This window comes from Carex rostrata, chromosome 17 (assembly GCF_964058835.1).
Source record: "Carex rostrata chromosome 17, lpCarRost1.2, whole genome shotgun sequence".
Taxonomy (NCBI): domain Eukaryota; kingdom Viridiplantae; phylum Streptophyta; class Magnoliopsida; order Poales; family Cyperaceae; genus Carex; species Carex rostrata.
Window position 1 is genome coordinate 7,421,930 of NC_135934.1, and position 19,403 is coordinate 7,441,332.

The 19,403-nt window shown below is 37.0% G+C and overlaps 2 protein-coding genes across 2 annotated transcripts; both read left to right on the top strand.

Annotated features, from left to right (window-relative positions):
• Positions 1–6,195: 6,195 nt before the first annotated feature.
• Positions 6,196–7,027, top strand: LOC144568083 (uncharacterized). Its single transcript, XM_078318312.1, has 2 exons — positions 6,196–6,774; positions 6,884–7,027. The coding sequence occupies exons 1-2, from the start codon at positions 6,196–6,198 to the stop codon at positions 7,025–7,027; spliced, it is 723 nt and encodes a 240-aa protein (XP_078174438.1).
• Positions 7,028–13,222: 6,195 nt separating this feature from the next.
• Positions 13,223–17,612, top strand: LOC144568085 (uncharacterized). The gene is made up of 6 exons (XM_078318313.1): positions 13,223–13,517; positions 13,882–14,171; positions 14,235–14,735; positions 14,781–15,104; positions 15,192–15,680; positions 15,963–17,612. Exons 1-6 carry the CDS (start codon positions 13,223–13,225, stop codon positions 17,610–17,612), a joined length of 3,549 nt encoding a protein of 1,182 aa, XP_078174439.1.
• The last annotated feature ends 1,791 nt before the right edge of the window (positions 17,613–19,403 follow it).

Genomic DNA, 19,403 nt, shown 5'->3' on the forward strand with positions numbered 1-19,403 from the left:
CCGAATTATTTCATGTTTGTCGAATTATACAAACGACTAAATTATATCCAATAATTATCAGTACAATTTAATGAACTTCTGTTTTGTAAATATATCGATATTTAAGATGATAATTGCATCATAAACCAACGAAGTATTCTTGATTATAGATTTATATCCGTATTATCAGGGGCGGAACCAGAATTTGAGTATAGGGGGTGCTAAATAATATAATTATTATTTTTTGGAATCGATGCTATAATTTATAATATGAAATTGTTGTTTTCAATTTAGGAATTGTCTGATTAGTCGATGCTATAATAAAATACCATTTGTTTATTGTAATTTCTAATTTGAAAAAGATTTTATTTTTGCCATCTTCCAATGCGCAAAGACGAAAGGCCCACTGGGTCCAAATAGAAATGAATTTAATTATATTTTTTAAAATTTACATTGAAGCCCTCTAATTTTAAATATTTTTATAGGGGGGGGGGGGGGCTTATACATGTAAAATGAACTATATAATACAATTCCTATATACTTGGTAATAAAAAAAAAATTAAGTTGGGGTGGCTTAGCACCCCCCAGCTACACCTATGTTTCGCCCCTGCGTATTATACATTTGAACCCGTCACTATACTAATTGTAATAAAATCTAATACTGATTTGTATAATATTATTTAAGGAAATTTGCATAATGTAATGAGGGATCCACTTACAATATTTAAAAGTTACAACATCTCACAATCTGTACTAAAATGTGTTTGAAGATCAAATTTTATATATATTTTTTTAATATTTATTAAGTATTTTACAAAACTGTTATTTTTAGATAATTCTAGATCACTAAAAAACAACAGTTTTATAAAATACTTAACAAATAGTAAAATAATTTACAAAAATATAAAATTTGACCTTCAAATACATTTTAGTACATATTATATGTTAAACAGTTTGCATCGACTATTTAAATTTTAAAAATCACGAATACTAAATTATTATAAAACGTTGTAACACTTTTAAGTGATTCCCTCTTATAATTATATCACATCCGAACATACCATGTCCATATGTGAATTCCTATATCGTCGACAAGTGGAAACTTTATATAACTTTGAATTTTTGTACACAATGATTCAATAGAGTTGGTGGGTGAGCCCAAACGGATGTTCTAAAATACGTCACGTATAAAATTAGTACAATTTATGAATTGTTTGGTCATGATCAAGCATAATTAAACTAATAAAATAGAACTAAAAACTTTTTTAAGTAGTTCAAAAATAATAATTTAAAAAATACATATTAATTTTTATCTGCAACATATCTAAATTATAGAGAATAAATTTATAGTTTTATTGTTCTTAATTTTAACCATTTTTTTTATCAATTGTTAAATAATTTTGTTCCCAATATATTCTACCTTTACGATTATAATAGATATGGGACCTTTTAAAGAAATACACCACGATCCACAACCGGACCCCCCCCCCCCCCCCTCAAAATGGGCCCCATATATATAAAAAGAAGAAGAAGAAGAACCATCTATGCTTAATCAAAACCAACTAACAATTTATTTTCTTAAAAAAATGGATGGGAGAATCTAATGTAGTACAAATGTACAATGCTTTTGTACATTGACAAGTCCACAAAAGGCCCATAACAACATTTGGAATTTTATATCATGTCCTTTTTACAAAATAATATCTATCTAAGAGCGTGGTGCCAATTAGTTCACATCCATTATTGCCTTTTGGCAAACTTTTGTTCCAGCTAGCAAGTACTTTTGCATGCCCAATTATTGGCTGGATTTTACTTCTCACATGATAATATAGCCTCTGCAATTTTTTTGTAGCTAGGTGAATATTTTTGGGTTGTGGACTATACTTTGAACGAAATTAATCTTGTTGGTTTTCTATTTTTTCACATGGCACTAACAATAAATCCATTTATTTAATGTTGCCAGTAAAGAATTATATTTAATTCCGAACCGATACTGTAATTTCCACAAAGGAAAAAAAAATTATGAATCCCAACCAGCAATTTCTTTTATGTTGAAATGATAATAGACATGAAGTTTATTTTAACAGAATTATAGAAACTAGAAAACTTGAAATAGAAACGTCAAAATTATGAAATTACCTATTGACCTTAATTTTGTTTGATTGAAAATTAATATGTAATGAAGTAAAAAAAAAATATTGTCCAACAACAATCAGATATAAATTAACAACTGAATTTTTCTCACTTGTATTTCTAAGAGCGTACTCCACAACAAACTCCGTAATAAAAAGGAGCGAGAAAAAAGTTCATCACTTCTAGATTCCGATTAAAGTAAAATAAAAATCACCAATTTTATACACAAAATTCACCTTCTCTCTCCTCTGCAATTCCCGTTAAAAAAATAGTTCTGAAAAAAATAACTCACCTTGATCTGCTGCCGTCTAGCTCTTGCTTTCCTCCCTCTCTCCTTTCTTTTCTTTAAAAAAAAGTTACGAAGCATGTTCTGATCTGTTTTAAGTTTAACTGATCAAATTTCAATATGTTCTCTTCCAGAAAGAAAAATGAAATTTTGTGCTATCGATGACGAAATTGGTGCATTTCATAAATTTTCATTCCATTGCCATGTTGTTTCGGACAGAATCAAAATAGCATTCAATAAAATATATAATGGAAAGGAATGTACGGATGACGATACCTATTTAACAATTTTTGACGATCCATCAAATGATTATAAAAAAAAAAAAAAAATGGTTTTGGTGCTTTAGCTTGATCTGTTTGGAAACAGAGGATCTCAATTTGTTTTTTATCATTATTTAGTTCCTACTGGTAAAGCTATCATGTTCGCTATTCTTAATCAGTAATCACATGTCTTTTTGGACAGGTACTGGAGCTCTACAGGAGACCCATCAGATCTTAATTAAGTGAACTTTTATTTAAAATTCAAAACCAACACATTTCAATCAGTACAAGCCTCCAGGGTGTTCCTACGGTGGGGTTTTTGGTCAAAAGACTTCAAATAAATCTTATTCAAGCCAGGACCTTGAATCGTAGAATCTGCGACGTTAATATTCAGATGAACGGTTTAGATTCAAGGACTATTTAAATTAATTAAATTTTAAATTATTTGCACAAATCGCAAACCTAATCGGACGATTTTGAATTTTTGATCATGTTTTGAATAAAGTTTGTCAAAAATTACTTTGAACAAAATTCAATTCCGTATTCCTATTACATCTCATGATCTCAATAAGACAATAATAGACTACCAGTACGGCAGTACATAACTGTAATACCTCATTATAAAAAGTTTATTTGGAATTGAGAGCTGCATCCGACATTTTTATTTTTACCCAATTTTTAAAATATTTAATAAAAATAACCAGGTCTGATCAAAATTTAAAAAAAGCCAAAAACGTGAAAAAAAATCCATGGTCCCGAATTTTAATTCGGAACCGTAGAAAAAATTCACGGTCTGAAATAAAAATTCAGAATCGCGGAAAAAATCCATGGCCCGGAATTTAAATTCGGAACCGTGGAAAAAATCCACGGCCTGGGCCTATATATTCGGGTGAGCTGGTTTCTGTTATATCCCGAAATTTTAAAACAGAATTAATTTGCTAAATTAAAATTTTCGCTCAAATTTAAAATTTTGGTTAATTAAACGACCTTTTAAATTTTTGTCTGATTAATTTTAAAGTGAAACTAAAATTTCGAGATATAATCGAACTATGAATTTAATGTGTACTAAGTTAAGAATTTGAATCTAAAATATAAATTCTATAAATTAATGGTAATTATTCGAGTAGTTCGTGAATTTAAAAATTCGTTACAAGTTCCGTTGAACCATTTAGAAAAGAAATTAAAATTTGATTTGTATGAATAAATAAATAATTGAATTCTAAATAAGAGTATAATTACACGAAGTTATTCGTATAAATAAATTATGGAATTTATAAAACTAGTTCATTCCGGAATAAGAAAACTAAATGCATTGCAATTAATATAATTTAAAAATAACAAAATTAAATGCTTTCTCCCTCTATTTCGCCTCTGTTTTGGCATATCAAAAGAAAAGTCAGGAGCTGCATGGTCTCTTATAAAAAGAAAAGAATGTTCTGAAGTATTTGATCGGATTATAAATTTTATTGAAAGTTGTGCCGGCAAAAAGATTGAGTTCAAAGTTTGATCTAACTTGATTCCAAAAAAATTCGTAATTAATTTGCTTCATTTTAGCTTCGTAATTAATGGTGAGTTCAAAGTTTGATCTAACTTGACTTGTGTTAGTTCAGTTCGTATTTTAGTTTGTTGCAAGAAGAAGATGAAATTATTTTTCAACACTTTTATTATTATTCTTTTGTACATGTCTACCACAAAGAATAAAACTCATTGTAAGAAGATGATAATTAAAACAGTGAGAAAAAAGTTGATGACAAGAGGACATTTGTCTCACTTTTTTACCAAAAAACAGAGAGAGAAAAAAAATGTCAGCATGGCATATTTTGCGGCTGATTGTGGGAAGCTTTGTTCTAATAATATCTTGACAATGATGAGATCACGATAATGATGGTCACTTCAATGACCGCTAACTTTATAACCATAATATTCCTAATCCTCTAATGAAATAAACTATTATTATACACGACAGTTTCCTTTCTCTCTTATTTTAGTTTCATTATGAATAATTAAAAATATAACTTTCTTTAAATTCGGCGTTCAAGTTATTGCAAAAGCACATGCTTCCGTTAAAGACTATTTTTTTTTTTTTAAAAGCAACGAGGGTATCCTTTGCAAATCTCACGCAAAACAACTTTTGATATTTTAACAGTAATTAATTTGTTTTTGTTACTCTCTTTTTGATGGACATGCAGAAGCGGTTGTGCAAACTAATTTACTGAGATAGGTCAAATTTTTGTTATCCCATGGAAACATTAAAAATTTTCTAATTTTCCCATCAAAACAATAAAATATTTGATTTTCTCATTCAAAATTGGAAGTCTTTCTTTTCTCCGAATTTGTTAATCTAATCTGCAAAATTTGAATTAACTTGAGAGGCCTCAATTGTCTAATTTGCTAGAGCTGTTTTAAACGAGGTGGTATTCACGCCCTGAGTAAATTGAGAGGCCCATGAACTAATATATGTTTTAGTAATTTAAATGGGCTGGGCTTGGGCTCTGAAATAATGTTTTTCTTTGGATTCGAATTCTGGTAGGGCTACAAGAAATTATTTTAAAAGAGATGATATTAAAATAATTATTGTCAAGAATAAAATCACAGAAATTGTTATTGGATGATACTTAATATTTATCTAAAATCAGATGATACCAAATTGAAAATAAACTGGAGGAACTGTCAGGATACTCTAATAAAATCTACAGTAAAGTGAGGACTATTTGCAAATAGTTGCAAAAACGTTACTGTATATCTATATATCTGCAATCCGAACTAAGAACGGGTTTCTACAGTTAGCTCACCTTTGTAAGACCGCACACGTGATTTCTGTGTTTCGTCCATTGAAGCACGTAATAGTCGCTCAGGACATAAGAGGCATGATGACTTGACGTGATTCTCGCCTTCTTTCAACTTAACACCAGCAATCTGTTCATAATTCTAATTCAACAGCAAAGTGACTAATTCAACTCAGAATCGGCGGTGGTCGTCCCCACCACTCACTAGACGATTGCGCTTCGAATATTAACTTCTTTATGAAAAAAGCATGGAAAGAGCAGCAGTACCCCTCTAATGGCCACCTCCCTTCCCCTCTTCTCTCCTCCCCTTCCCTCACTCCCCACCTCTATCTAACTGTAGAAATTGTCACAGAAGATCAGCTTCTTCAGAATTGGTACTATGCGTAATATTGGAAATCTTCCATGTCTCCATATTATTTGTAGAAGTAAATTAGTGCTGATTGTATATTCTAAATTTAGCTGTGTTGAGATGATAAAAAGGCACCTATCTTTATTCTTTAGAATATGATCTAACGAAATGGCTATTGTGAGCCTCCTGTAATTCTTCTGTTCTTTCCATATTAATAAAATCTGGGTGGGAAGGGTGCTTTCTCGGGAGTGTTGGTGTTCTTTGATTTATCTCTGAATTGTTGAACATGGTATCAGAGCCACCTTACATCAAAACCTATCTCTAATCCACAGCTTAACCAACTTCACTGTTCTCTAATTTCTTGACAACAATCTCTCTTCCACCTGTGCGAAATTCCTGAAGATGGCAGAAAACTCTTACAAAACTCCCACAAATTCACCTCTTACCAACATCCTTCTCAATGGAAAAAATTATTTACCTTGGGCCAGAGCTGTGACCATAGCCCTTGGCGGTCAATCAAAGATAGGTCACATCAATGGTAAAACCCTCAAGCCAAAGACGGATGAAACAGAAATTGACGAATGGCAAGCCAACGATCATAAGGTCATGAATTGGCTATTCAACTCTATGCAACCTGAAATCTATGATATCTTCTCTTATTCCGAAACCGCTAAAATCCTATGGGACAAACTCGAAGAGATGTATGGTCGCTCCAACAACGCGGCACGGGTGTTCGAATTGCAACAGAGCCTAGCTAAATGCAAAAAGGAACCTAACCAATCTGTCATAGAGCATCTCGGCAAGATGACAAAGCAATGGGAAGAACTCCAGTTATACCGACCGGTCTCATCCGAAGTCAATGTCTACATCCAAAGAGAGGAACAAGATCGAATTCTTCTGTATTTAGCAAGTTTAGGCTCTGAATTTGAAGAAGCGAGACGTTCTATCCTCTTAAGGCCCGAACTACCATCCTTTAGCACGGTATGTTCCATCATTTAGAGCGAAGAAGACAGAAGCCAGGATATGTCCATAGAACACAAGGTAATATCTGAACCTACTGAAAATTCAGCTCTTAACATTGTTTCAAAAGATAGAGTTCGCTGGGTCAAAGGAAAGGGAAAAGGGAATTCTAAAATCCACTGCGATCACTGCCGGCGAGACGGGCACTCAAGAGAAAGGTGCTGGGTTCTACACCCTCACCTACGACCCAACAGATCCAAACCACAAGAAGTAAACTTCTGTGCAACAGAAACTGAATCTAAAGGTGCGGATGGCAATTCGACAATGGAAGCTAGGCTAAACAATTTGACTCAACAAGTTCAAGCACTTCTTCACGCACAAAGAACCGCATCTGGCCCGGAAACTGTCAATGCCGTAAAAGCCAATGGTAATTCTTTAAGTCTCAATACTCAGTTTAAATTGGTTATAGACTCTGGAGCCTCCGATAATATGGTGTATAGTGATACCGAATTGGTTCAAATTGACAACAATTGTGCATACTCTCATGTGTTAGTTGCAAACGGTCAGAAAGTTTCCACAAAAGGCAAGGGCAAACTTAACATCTTTAAAAAGGAAATAGATGCTATTGTTGTACCCGACCTCAAGTCTAATCTACTATCTGTTAGCAAATGCACAAATAACTGGAATTGTAATGTCATTTTCACTCCACAGAAAGTACTGTTTCAGGACAGGATTTCGAGGAAGATGATTGGTGAAGGGAAGTTATCCGGAGGACTTTATGTGGTGGATTCCATACCATCTGCAATGGCCACAATAAATCCTCATTCTGTTTTTCCTAATTTATGGCATAGCCGTTTAGGGCATCCTTCTGATCATGTAATAAAGTTATTAGGCATTACTTTAAATTCTGTTGATTGTGATTCTTGTCACTATGCAAAACAACACAGACTGCCTTTTTCAGACCGTCTTGATAAGGCAGAAAATTTGTTTGATTTAATTCATTCTGATACTTGGGAAAATGCCCCGGTTGATTGTAAGGAAGGTTTTAAATACTTTGTCACTTTTATAGATGACAAATCTCGTGCCACCTGGTTGTATCTTTTAAAATCCAAAAAGGAAGTACCAATAATTTTTAAGAACTTTTACAACATGGTAAAAAATCAATTTGGTACCACTATTAAAGTACTCAGATCCGATAACGGAACAGAATATATCAACAATGATTTGCGAACCTTCCTACAGAGTAAAGGTATTTCACATCAAACTTCGTGTGTAGGAACACCTCAGCAGAACGAAGTTGTAGAAAGAAAGAACATACTTCTATTAGAAATTACCAGGACTTTGCTTTTTTCTGCGAACTTACCAAAAGAGTATTGGGCTGTTGCACTTTGTACCAGTTGCTACTTAATTAATCGACTTCCAAGTCGCGTATTAGGATCTAAAAGTCCACTACAAATTTTTTACAATCGAAAAATTAGCATATCCCATTTAAAAGTGTTTGGATGTATATGTTATGTACATTCTCAAGAAGGAAATAAATTGGATCCAAGAGCCCACAAATGTATTTTCGTTGGATACTCATCTGAAAAAAAAAGGTTATACATGTTTTGAACCTGATACAGGAAGGACCTTCATCTCCCGCGATGTGACATTTAATGAGAATAAAATATTTTTTGGATCTGATAATATCAAACAGGGGGAGCATAGCGAATTCATACTTCCAAATCCTGGAGAGCAGCTTACATTTAGCGAACTCTCGATACAAAACCTTGGGCCGAATGAAGCAACTGGGCCACACGAACCAGATGGGCTGGATGAAATGCAGCACGAAATAGAAGAAAATGCATCTCGTCAAGTGCTGAGAAGGTCCTCTAGAACTTGTCAACCTTCAACAAGGTTAAATAATTTTATTACATACTCTGTAGAATATCCTATTGAAGATCAAGTAAGGTATAATAAAATCTCAAAAGATTTTTTTACCTTCTTAACCCGTATTGAAAAACCTGTTGAACCTGCATCTTTTGAAGAGGCCAACAAATCAGAAATATGGAATAAAGCTATGAGTGAAGAACTAAATGCCATGAATAAAAATCACACCTGGGATATTGTACCATTACCTGAAGGAAAAAAAACCAGTTGGTTGTAGATGGATTTACAAAATCAAGTTCAATAGTGACAGAACAATAGAACGATACAAAGCCAGATTGGTTGCCAAAGAGTACACTCAAACCTATGGTTTAGATTACAAGGAGACCTTTGCACCAGTAGCCAAAATGAACACCGTGCGTATTCTAATGTCTGTTGCTGTTATTCATGAATGGCCATTATTCCAGATGGACGTAAAAAATGCATTTCTTCAGGGTGATTTAGAAGAAGAAGTTTACATGGAAATTCCTCCAGGTTTACAGGTACCACAAAGAAACAAAATGGTATGCTATCTCAAAAAGGCCATCTACGGACTAAAACAATCTCCAAGAGCTTGGTATGGTCGACTGAGTACTGCTCTATTTAAAATCGGGTACAAGAGAAGTGCAGCAGATTCTTCTCTATTTACTCAGGTGACAAAAAGAGGTATAGTTGTTATCCTCATTTATGTTGATGACCTTGTGATCACAGGAAGTGACCAAATTGGGATAGATGCTCTCAAGAAGCATCTGAGATTGGAGTTTGATATTAAAGATTTGGGTAAGTTAAGATATTTCCTCGGAATTGAGATTGCCCAATCTCACAAAGGATTATTCTTGTGTCAAAGGAAATATACTCTGGACTTACTAAAAGAGATAGGCAAACTAGGCGCAAAACCGGCTACAACTCCGATGGATTACAACAACAAGGTTGTTAAAGATGAGGAAGTGCTCAATGACATCAATAGGTTTCAACGTCTGGTAGGAAAATTAATTTATCTTACTATTACTACACCTGACATTTCTTATGCTGTTAGTTTTGTTAGCCAGTTTATGCAGAAACCAACCAAAGGGCACATGGAACTTATTGATCAAATTTTGCTTTATTTGAAGTCAACACCAGGTAGAGGAATTCTTATGAAGAACCAGGGGCACACCAACTTGACAGTGTATACGGACGCAGATTGGGCAGGGAATCCACTGGATAGAAGATCTACATCCGGGTTATGTGCATTCATTGGAGGGAACTTGGTTACCTGGCAAAGTAAAAAACAACCAGTGGTTGCAAGGTCAAGTGCGGAAGCAGAATATCGAGCCATGGCAACTGCTACAAGTGAAATCGTGTGGCTACACCTGTTGCTTCATGAGTTGGGATGTCCTAGTCTTGACAACCCTACCAAGCTTTTTTGTGATAATCAAGCAGCTATTCATATAGCATCCAATCCAGTCTTTCATGAACGGACAAAGCACATTAAAGTGAGCTGTCACTATGTCCGTGAAAATGTACTAAATCGAACCATAGAAACTCCTTATATCCGTAGTGAAGATCAAATAGCTGACGTGTTCACCAAAGCTCTAACAAAAGGGAAGTTTCAAGAAATAGTCTACAAGTTAACCTCCGATGATATCTTTGGATCAACTTGAGGGGGAGTGTAGAAATTGTCACAGAAGATCAGCTTCTTTAGAATTGGTACTATGCATAATATTGGAAATCTTCCCTGTCTCCATATTATTTGTAGAAGTAAATTAGTGCTGATTGTATATTCTAAATTTAGTTGTGTGTTGAGATGATAAAAAGGCACCTATCTTTATTCTTTAGAATATGATCTAACGAAATGGCTATTGTGAGCCTCCTATAATTCTTCTATTCTTTCCATATTAATAAAATCTGGGTGGGAAGGGTGCTTTCTCGGGAGTGTTGGTGTTCTTTGATTTATATCTGAATTGTTGAACACTAACCACCTCCTCTTCCTTCCCCATCTCATATCTCTGCATGGCCAACAACTTCATGGCAAACATCTTCCCCTCCCCTCCCCAAATAGAAACAACCTATGCTTCCTCTGTTGGGGTTTTGACGGTTCAAACCCATTGATTTAGCTTAACAGTGGAAGTGTGTAAAACAAAATTTTTACGGTTAAGTTAAGCTAAGAATTAAACGAGGTATGTCAGGAAACTTTCCAAGGCGGTCCACCTTCAGTATTCCTTTGGCATCAAAACCTCATTTAATTCATTTACAGATCTATTCCATAATTGATTTTCTAAAGCATTAAATCTATTTACCAATTAAATAGATTAATATAACATGTTTATACCTCGTTTCCAAATCTCAGTTGGAATGCAGATTAAGTGAGAAGAGCTACACCAAGGAAGGAATCGACTCGGAGTATCACACGTGTGATACCTCTATTGGTTATCCACCAGGACTAACCGGAGAGCGGTTTATTTCTTTTGCCAGAAATACCGTAAAACGCAGTTTTCTGTAAAAACACTATTCACCGAAAAAGAGACAAAATAAATATATTTATGACTCAAAGTTATTCCGTTTCACTTAAAAGCAAAACCAGAAATACCGCAGAGTTTGGAAAAATATATTATTTCTGAATCTCGTAATAACTGAAACCGGGGAAGAGAGAAATTTCGATTAACGAAGTAATCAGATTAACACGTGAATTAGTAAGTTTTCTCTTTCACCCTCACCCCTCTATTTATAGGTTTTGAGGAGGTTCGCAAAAGACCGAAATACCCCTCAAAACAAATCTATTTACCAAAATACCTTGACACCTCATGCTTTAATATGTGAAATGACCAAAATACCCCTTCCACCTCACATTCCACCTTGCAAAGCACATGGGGAGGTCGGCATAGGGGTGAAAAGACCATTTTGCCCTTGGCCCATTAAAGCATGAATAGTATGGGCTTTGATTTTGGGCTTTTAATTTTAATTAAGACTTTGATTATTTTGGGCTTTTAAATCCATAATTCAAATCCATAATTAACAATTAAAATTCCAAATCAAATATATATAATTGTCATGTACAATTATATTTCTTTTTGGTTGCTGTTCGGTAACTTTTATACAATGTTCGCACAAAAGCGTGCACACAAAGTTTCAGGTACAGCTAGCTGTACCCTTTTAAACCGTGATTGAGCTTTCGTATTAGGTCGCAAGTGCACAACCTTTGTCCAATGGTACAATCAGGTATTGATCCTCAGGGACGGTACAATTCAAGTCTAGATTACTACTTATCCTAGTCAGGTACTAGAAGTGAAGAGTTTGGCTTGAGTTCGTTTCAATTTTCTAAATTCAATAACAAAGGATAACAGAAAGTAAATGTTTGTTTAAATCGATTTTAAAATGAAGTTTCCAGGGTTTCAGATTTCATCCTCAACCTTGCCTCTCTGGACCTTCACGCGACTCGCATGCGACCCTTGTGACGCGACCCACATGGTCTCCCATGCGACCCGCGTGGTCCTCGAGTGAATGCAGCATTGAACCCATTTCTGAGTTATTTACTTGTGTAAGGATCTATTGACCGTACCTAAAGTTCCTGAACCTCAACTCTCATTTATTGGCTTAATGAACCTAGTAAGGAATTGCAATTTCACCTTCTTAGATCTACAACCTCAAACTTTCGTTTACAAGTGTTCAATCTAAGTCATTTGATCGGTTTGCTAAAGGTATCCACTATCTCTCAATAGATGAAAATCTCACCTCTCGGTTCAATTGATCTATCTTTTTAGATCCAAGACCTACCTCAAGTACTTGATCAAATTGCAAGAAATATCAAGGTCTCAATATTAGAAGAAGTGCAAGAAATATTCAACAATAGACAACAAGATTCAATCAAACAATCACAATCAAGCAATGGAAGAATAATACTCAATCAAATGAACACAAGAACAACTCAAATTCAAATTCAATTCATCACAAACAAGGTTTTAGATTACATAAACCCTAGAAACAAGATAGATCTACTCAAGCATCATAAAGAAAGAGAAAAGAGAAGAAATCATGATAAAACCGAAGGAGGAATTGGATCTAAGAAGAATCTTCACTCCTCAGCCTCTTCTCTTTCTTGAACGACACTCCAAAGGTCTTGAGACTTTTAAATCTTTAAAATCAGAACTCCCCCCTCTGGTGGCAAGGGTGGTCTATTTATAGACCTTTCAAAACGAGTACTTCAATTCTGGGCCTTTATTGGGCCTTCATTGTCTGCTCTGGAGATTCGCTATGCGAGTCGCGTCACCACCGTATCCTCCCATGCCGACCCAGACTTCATAGAGGCTACAGATGTTTGGGTGCAGTTTCACAGTCTGCCGGTCAACTCCCTGACCCAAACAGGCATAGATATAATGGCCCGAGCTGTAGGGTCCCAATATCACCACCGGTGGAAGGCGTAGCTGGGGGAAGATGATTCATCAAAATTAGACTTCTAGTGCCGGTCAACGACCCAGTAAAGGACAAAGTAACTGTCACCCACCCCACACTGGGAGACCTGATAGCCCATTGCTCATACAAAAAAGTGGAGAGGATATGCCGTTTCTGTGGCCTGCTAGGCCACGAAATGGATAACTGCGCGGATCTAATGCGCTTAACCATGATAGCCCAGAGCCCAGCCCATTATGCAAGATTCCAAAACACAACCCTCCTCAAGCCCAAAAAAGGCAGTTGGATAACTGATCTGAGCCTAATCCCAACAGATGCACATGACACAGCCCAAATCAACAAAAGGCCTTACCCATCTTCGGGCCTTCAAGGAAACTACATTCAGCACCAGGGAGATGGGCCTGCATACGGTGGGCCAGAGGAGATGGCCCTGGTAAATAATAATGGTGAAGAGGATGTCTCAAACCCAAGAAGTGGACTGAAGAGGCCAAGGCCGGCGGGCCCTCAAGCGCCGGCCACGTATCCATGACAAACATAATATCGTGGAATTGTCGGGGTAGTGGAGGCACGACAATTTCCACGATAAGCCGATACCTTCATTGCACGAAGGCCCAAATCGCATTTATATCCGAAACAAAGTGCGGTTTCAAAAGAGCAGTTCAAAGAATAAATCAGCTGCCTTTGTGTAACGCAGTAGTAGTACCCTCCGAGGGGAGGTCGGGGGGTTTATGGCTAATCTGGGGTAATGAAGTTGAAATTACGGTGGTTGAGAAAAACTCAAGTCTTATAGCGGCCCAAGTTCTGAATAATCCTCAAAAGAAACATGGGGGCTTTTAGCAGTGTATGGCGATCCAGATAGAACACAAAACCCGGATCTTTGGAAACACCTCGAACTGTACCTTCAAGACCAGACTAAACCAGTGTGCCTACTAGGGGATTTCAATGCTATTGCCAGTGCTACAGAGAAATGGGGAGGTTCACAGTATTTCAGCACCCAGAATCGAGCATTCAGAGCATGGATTGCGGAGGCGGGACTAATAGATTTAGGCCATCACGACCCTGCCTACACCTGGTCAAACAAGCAAACCGGATATCAAAACATCTCCGAGAGACTGGACAGGGGACTGGCAAACTCCAGTTGGATGTTGATGTATCCAAACTCTGCAATCTTCCACCCCCCTTGATTCCAGAGTGATCACCTCCCTATTCTCCTGCGTACAAACCCAAACAGAAGAAGAGCAAGGCCTGGTTTCAGGTGTGAAAACTGGTGGATGAAGAATGGGAATTTCAAAGGAGTCTGTCAGGAGGTGGCAGCAGAACCGGATCATGACTGGAACCAGTTCGCAAGGATCTTTAAGAAGAGAGTATCACGGTGGGCAAATTCTCAAGTATCACTAAGCACACAACTAAAAAGAATTGAAGATGAGATGTTACAACTCAATGCTGCAGTACCTGACCCGGAGCAGAAAAAGAAGGAAGACCAGTTACAAATCCAACACCAAAAAACTCTACAGATGCTTGAATCCTACTGGCATCAATGCTCGAGAGTTAATTGGGCTTTATTGGGTGACCAGAATTCAAAATTCTTTCATGCAATGGCAGTCAACAGAAAGAGAATGAACACGATCCGGGCAATCAGAAATAGTCAAGGGGAATGGCTAACTGAAGAACCTGAAATAAGAAAGGCCTTTGTAAGTCATTTCAGATCCCTATTTACTAACACAATTACCATGTAGGTTGAGGAGGCCTTCCCACAGCAATTACTGCAACAGCTGCCTCAAATCCCTGACTATACGCATCACCACCTCTGTGCAATTCCAACTGAACAAGAAATTAGAGCTGCTCTTAACCTACTGGGGCCACACAAAGCGCCAGGCCCCAACGGGTTCAATGCCAAAATATTTCAGGATTATTGGGATTGTTTTGGGGTGCTAGTAACAAGGGAGGTCCAAAAATTCTTCGAGATAGGAGTAATGCCGAGAGAAGTGGCAAGGTCCAATTTAGTACTGGTCCCAAAGAGTGAGGAGGCAATCACAGTTGAACAATACAGACCCATATCCGTTTGTAACGTGCTCTATAAAATCATCACAAAGATTATATCCTCAAGGCTCAAACCCTATATCTCATCATGCATATCGCTAGCCTAGTCGGCTTTTGTGCCAGGAAGGGATATATCCGAAAGTGTTGTGCTTCTGCGAGAGATAATTCACTCCTTTGGAATGCCGGGTTACAAGAACAAGGATTTATGCCTTAAAGCCGACCTGTCAAAGGCCTTTGATAGGATGGATTGGGCCTACCTTACAAGAGTCATGACACTCTATGGGTTCCCACAAACTTTGGTACATTGGATAAGTGAGTGTATCTCCTCGATTGAGTATACTGTGGTAATTAATAGGGTTGGAGGGGGTTTTTTCAAGCCCCTTTGTGGGCTGAGACAAGGTTGTGCATTGTCTCCGTACCTATTCATTTTAGGTATGGATCTATTGGCACGACAGTTACATTTCATGACAGAAATAGGAAGGACTCAAGGGGTCAAAATTACAAGATCGGCTGAGCCAATCGCGGCATGCATCTATGCAGATGATCTTTTGATCATGGGAGCAGCAACAGGACAAGAAGCTAGAGATATAAAACAGGTACTCGAAAATTTCTCACTCTGCTCAGGGTAGAAAATTGGTCCGGCAAAAAGCATGATATGGTTCAGCCATTCGGTGACTGATACGGAGAAGGAGGCCGTATTAGATATGCTTGGGGTACCAAAGGATGCACAGTCAGACATGTACCTTGGTGCTCCAATCAAGACCAATTGAGGGTCCTTTGATTTTCTGATAGAGAAATTTGCAGCCCGTCTACAGACTTGGAAAGGAAACCTGTTGTCTCAAGCGGGTTGGGTAATCCTGATTCAATCGGTGCTTCAGAGCTTGCCTATTTACTACATGTCAACTATCAAAATCCCAAATACGGTGCTGGAAGCTCTCAATGGAATGATAAGAAAGTTTCTATGGGGTGCTATGGACAAGGGGAGGTACATGTCCTACATTTCATGGGACAAAATTACTATGCCAAAAGACAAAGGGGGATTAGGACTGCGCAACCTGAGGGATATCAATGAAGCATTACTACTCAAATCCCTCTGGAAGCTAGTAGCTGGCTCCCAATCTCCTTGGGCAAAATTGGTGGCTGCAAAATACCTGCCCAAATCCGACCTATGGCACTCGAAAAGAACCTACAAATGCACCACCTTCTGGAGGAACCTCATGGGACTTAGAACCAAGTTAGTACCACTGCTGACCTGGAAGTTAGGGGATGGAGGCACATGCACAATTTTTGCTCAGCCATGGTACCAGCAAGGAATCCAGCCGATACCAAGCTGTCAAGCTGACAGACAACTCAAGGTCAAGGATCTGGTTGATGATTCAGGAAGGTGGAATGTAGAGAAGATGACAGGGCTGTTAGGTCTTCAAGCTAGTGTCCAAATTTTGGCTACTGTCAAGCCGTCGGTACCAATCGGTGCAGCAGACAGACTTATTTTCACCCCTTCGAAAGATGGAAATTTTTCAGTAAAAAAGGCATACACGGCTATAAGGGATCAAACTGCAGCACCACTGTTGGCCATACAGACGCATAAAACAATTTGGAGGGCAATCCGGTCACTTCCAAATGTGCAACCCAGAGTCAGACTCTTTCTCTGGAAGGTCATGCATGATGGCCTCCCCTTAGCAAAAACCTTGGCACACAGAATAGGGAAGGGGGATCCAACATGTGCACATTGTGGTATGAGAGAAGAATCAATGGCCCATATGCTTTTCCATTGTGATTTTGCGAGAAGATGTTGGCTGATGGGGCCTGTACCACTTCTGACATCCAACCTACTCCCTGATATAATACCAATCTTTGAACAATACCTAATCAAGGCACCTCAGGAACAGTGGGGCCTACTGGCAAACACTATGTGGGCAATTTGGAGATGTAGAAATGACTGTATGTACCAAGGAAAATCACCCACCCATGATGCCTTTGTCAGGTACTTGAGGGAGATCACCAACGAAACCTGGCTGGCATCAAATCAACCAAGAATCAGCCCTGAAGAGCGGTTGACCATTGGAGGGGATGAGAAGCAAGAATACCTCTATCACTGTTATATAGATGGTGCATGGTCTCAAATATGGCAGGGAGGAACAGGATTTATAATTTTCAGGAAAGAGGAACTTGAGGTGTATAGAGCAGAAGGGGTACTCTCAAGCAGTGCAATACAATCAGAGGCAAAAGCTCTACTAGCAGCAATATTGTATGCAGAGCAGCACAACCTAATGCCTATCATCTTCTACTCTGACTGTCAGGAACTGGTAAGGGAATGCAAAGGGATGGGGCCACCTGTGAATGCAGACTGGAGGGCATACCAGGAGATCTTCCAATCTTGGGTCGCGATTAGAAGGAATAGGAATTTCGAAATATCCTATGTCAGTAGAAGCCATAACGAACTGGCGGACTCACTGGCTAAAAAAAGGAGAAGGGAAGGCATTAACTGGACCTATACTGGCACTACTTTTCCTTTATTTCTAGAATAGATGTGTCTATATGGGTATGGTATTTGTGCAAAGAGTACTGGGTTTAAAAAACATGTGATGTAACTCAAACCTTTTTGAATGAATGGAAAGCCTACGGGCATGTTGGAAAGCAAAAAAAAAACAAAATTCAGCAGCAGCAACTATTTAACACGAGAATTGCGCTCCTTGCGAGACTATAATTCTTAGATTATATAATCAAGCTAGTTATTGGCGATCAAATTAGATTCAAGTCCCGACCAATCTACGAGCTACGAGCTTTTTTTACCGGCCCTAGTCAGAACTCTTTATTACCCATTTATTTTGTAATAAGTTTCTTTCTGATATTTCGATGATAACAGTTCTGCATAATGGTTATAATAAAACACTCAGTTCTCCTGATAAATGCACCTCTCCGATTGACTCTTTCATTTTATCTACAGATTGAAATATGAGGATTAATAATCTCCCTCTCCGTTTGTATCCGATTTCTTGATTTACTCAATTCCACTTAATCAATATATTCAAATTAATTACATTCAACTAGGTTGCAAACGAATCGAACTTACTCTAGTTTGAGTTTTGGTTTGAATTAATTTCGAATCTTTTACGAACTATTTTTACGACAAGAAAGAGCATAGTCGCTGAAAGCGAGAGGTGAAAGTCGTCTAGGGTTTTAGAACTGAGAACGAGGGTTACGACTTACAAGTTATGACTTATGGATGGACAGCCTTATATTTTAACTTTTAAGTCACCAGCGAACATAAGTCATTAGCGGAAATCAACAATTCACGTTACTTTGAATTTCAAACTAGAATAGTTCACGAACCTATTTTGAACGAACCAGGTCCAGTTTGAATTTGGTTTGAATTAATTTCAAACTATTTCGAATCAAATTTTTTACGAACTTTTTCGAATCAAACTTGAATCGAATCATGAACTACGAATTTTTTGTGCAGCTATACATTCAACTATAGAATATTGTGGAGTTATTGTCATTCGTTTTATAGTTGTGCCTTAAGCAGCTATTAATATTTTAAAATGTGGTTTTATTCATACATGTAGAAGGTTATATGCGGTATGCAGACTACATATACAGATTTTATTGCGGACTTATATATGAAGAATTTAAAATGAGTTGTCAATCCCCACAATCAATTTCCACAGTTATGAGTCATGACAAGCCAACAAGATCATGTCTATTTAGTATTATGCATTTGCGTGGACCGCATATACAGTATGCATATAATATTATATGTCTGCATTACTAGATATTCAAATTTGTATATATGCGTCTGTCTGACACTTTGAGTGCAACAACAAATCACATACGCATATGCAGTCTATATAGCCTCATTTAAAAATACTGCTTGTAGCGATATTTCTAGATTATCATGGTAGTGAATCTAAGTCTTGCACGGTAGAGACATAATACTCTCAAGGACAATGATTTCGCACAATCTATTTAGTTTGATTTAATTTTTAACTATTTGAATGCTTATTTCTATTTTATGATTATTAAAGGCTTATTGATAACAATTTTCAGTTAAAATTAATTCTTACACATTTGTTTTTTTTAACTATTTCTAAATTGTTGAAGTTGTTGATTATATCATAGTTTTGCTAAAAAATCATTATCAACTAACTGCCATTATAATTATAAAAATGAACAATAATATGGTCTGAAACAAAATGAGACTTAGTTAAGATAGATCTTTGGGATAAATAAAGGTGTCATTATCAACAAATTAATATGACATTAAATTTTTTTACAGGATCCTTTACTAATCAAAGTTTCAAGAACATGTAGCTTTC

What these genes read in the sequence shown, in the direction of transcription:
- LOC144568083 (XM_078318312.1), top strand. Translation starts at nt 6,196, where the DNA reads ATGGCAGAAAACTCTTACAAAACTCCCACAAATTCACCTCTTACCAAC. An exon ending in AACTACCATCCTTTAGCACG is followed by an intron (nt 6,775 to 6,883) that starts GTATGTTCCATC and finishes TTGTTTCAAAAG; the next exon opens with ATAGAGTTCGCTGGGTCAAA.
- LOC144568085 (XM_078318313.1), top strand. Translation starts at nt 13,223, where the DNA reads ATGGATAACTGCGCGGATCTAATGCGCTTAACCATGATAGCCCAGAGC. An exon ending in AGAGACTGGACAGGGGACTG is followed by an intron (nt 14,172 to 14,234) that starts GCAAACTCCAGT and finishes CCTTGATTCCAG; the next exon opens with AGTGATCACCTCCCTATTCT. An exon ending in CTGAAATAAGAAAGGCCTTT is followed by an intron (nt 14,736 to 14,780) that starts GTAAGTCATTTC and finishes ATTACCATGTAG; the next exon opens with GTTGAGGAGGCCTTCCCACA.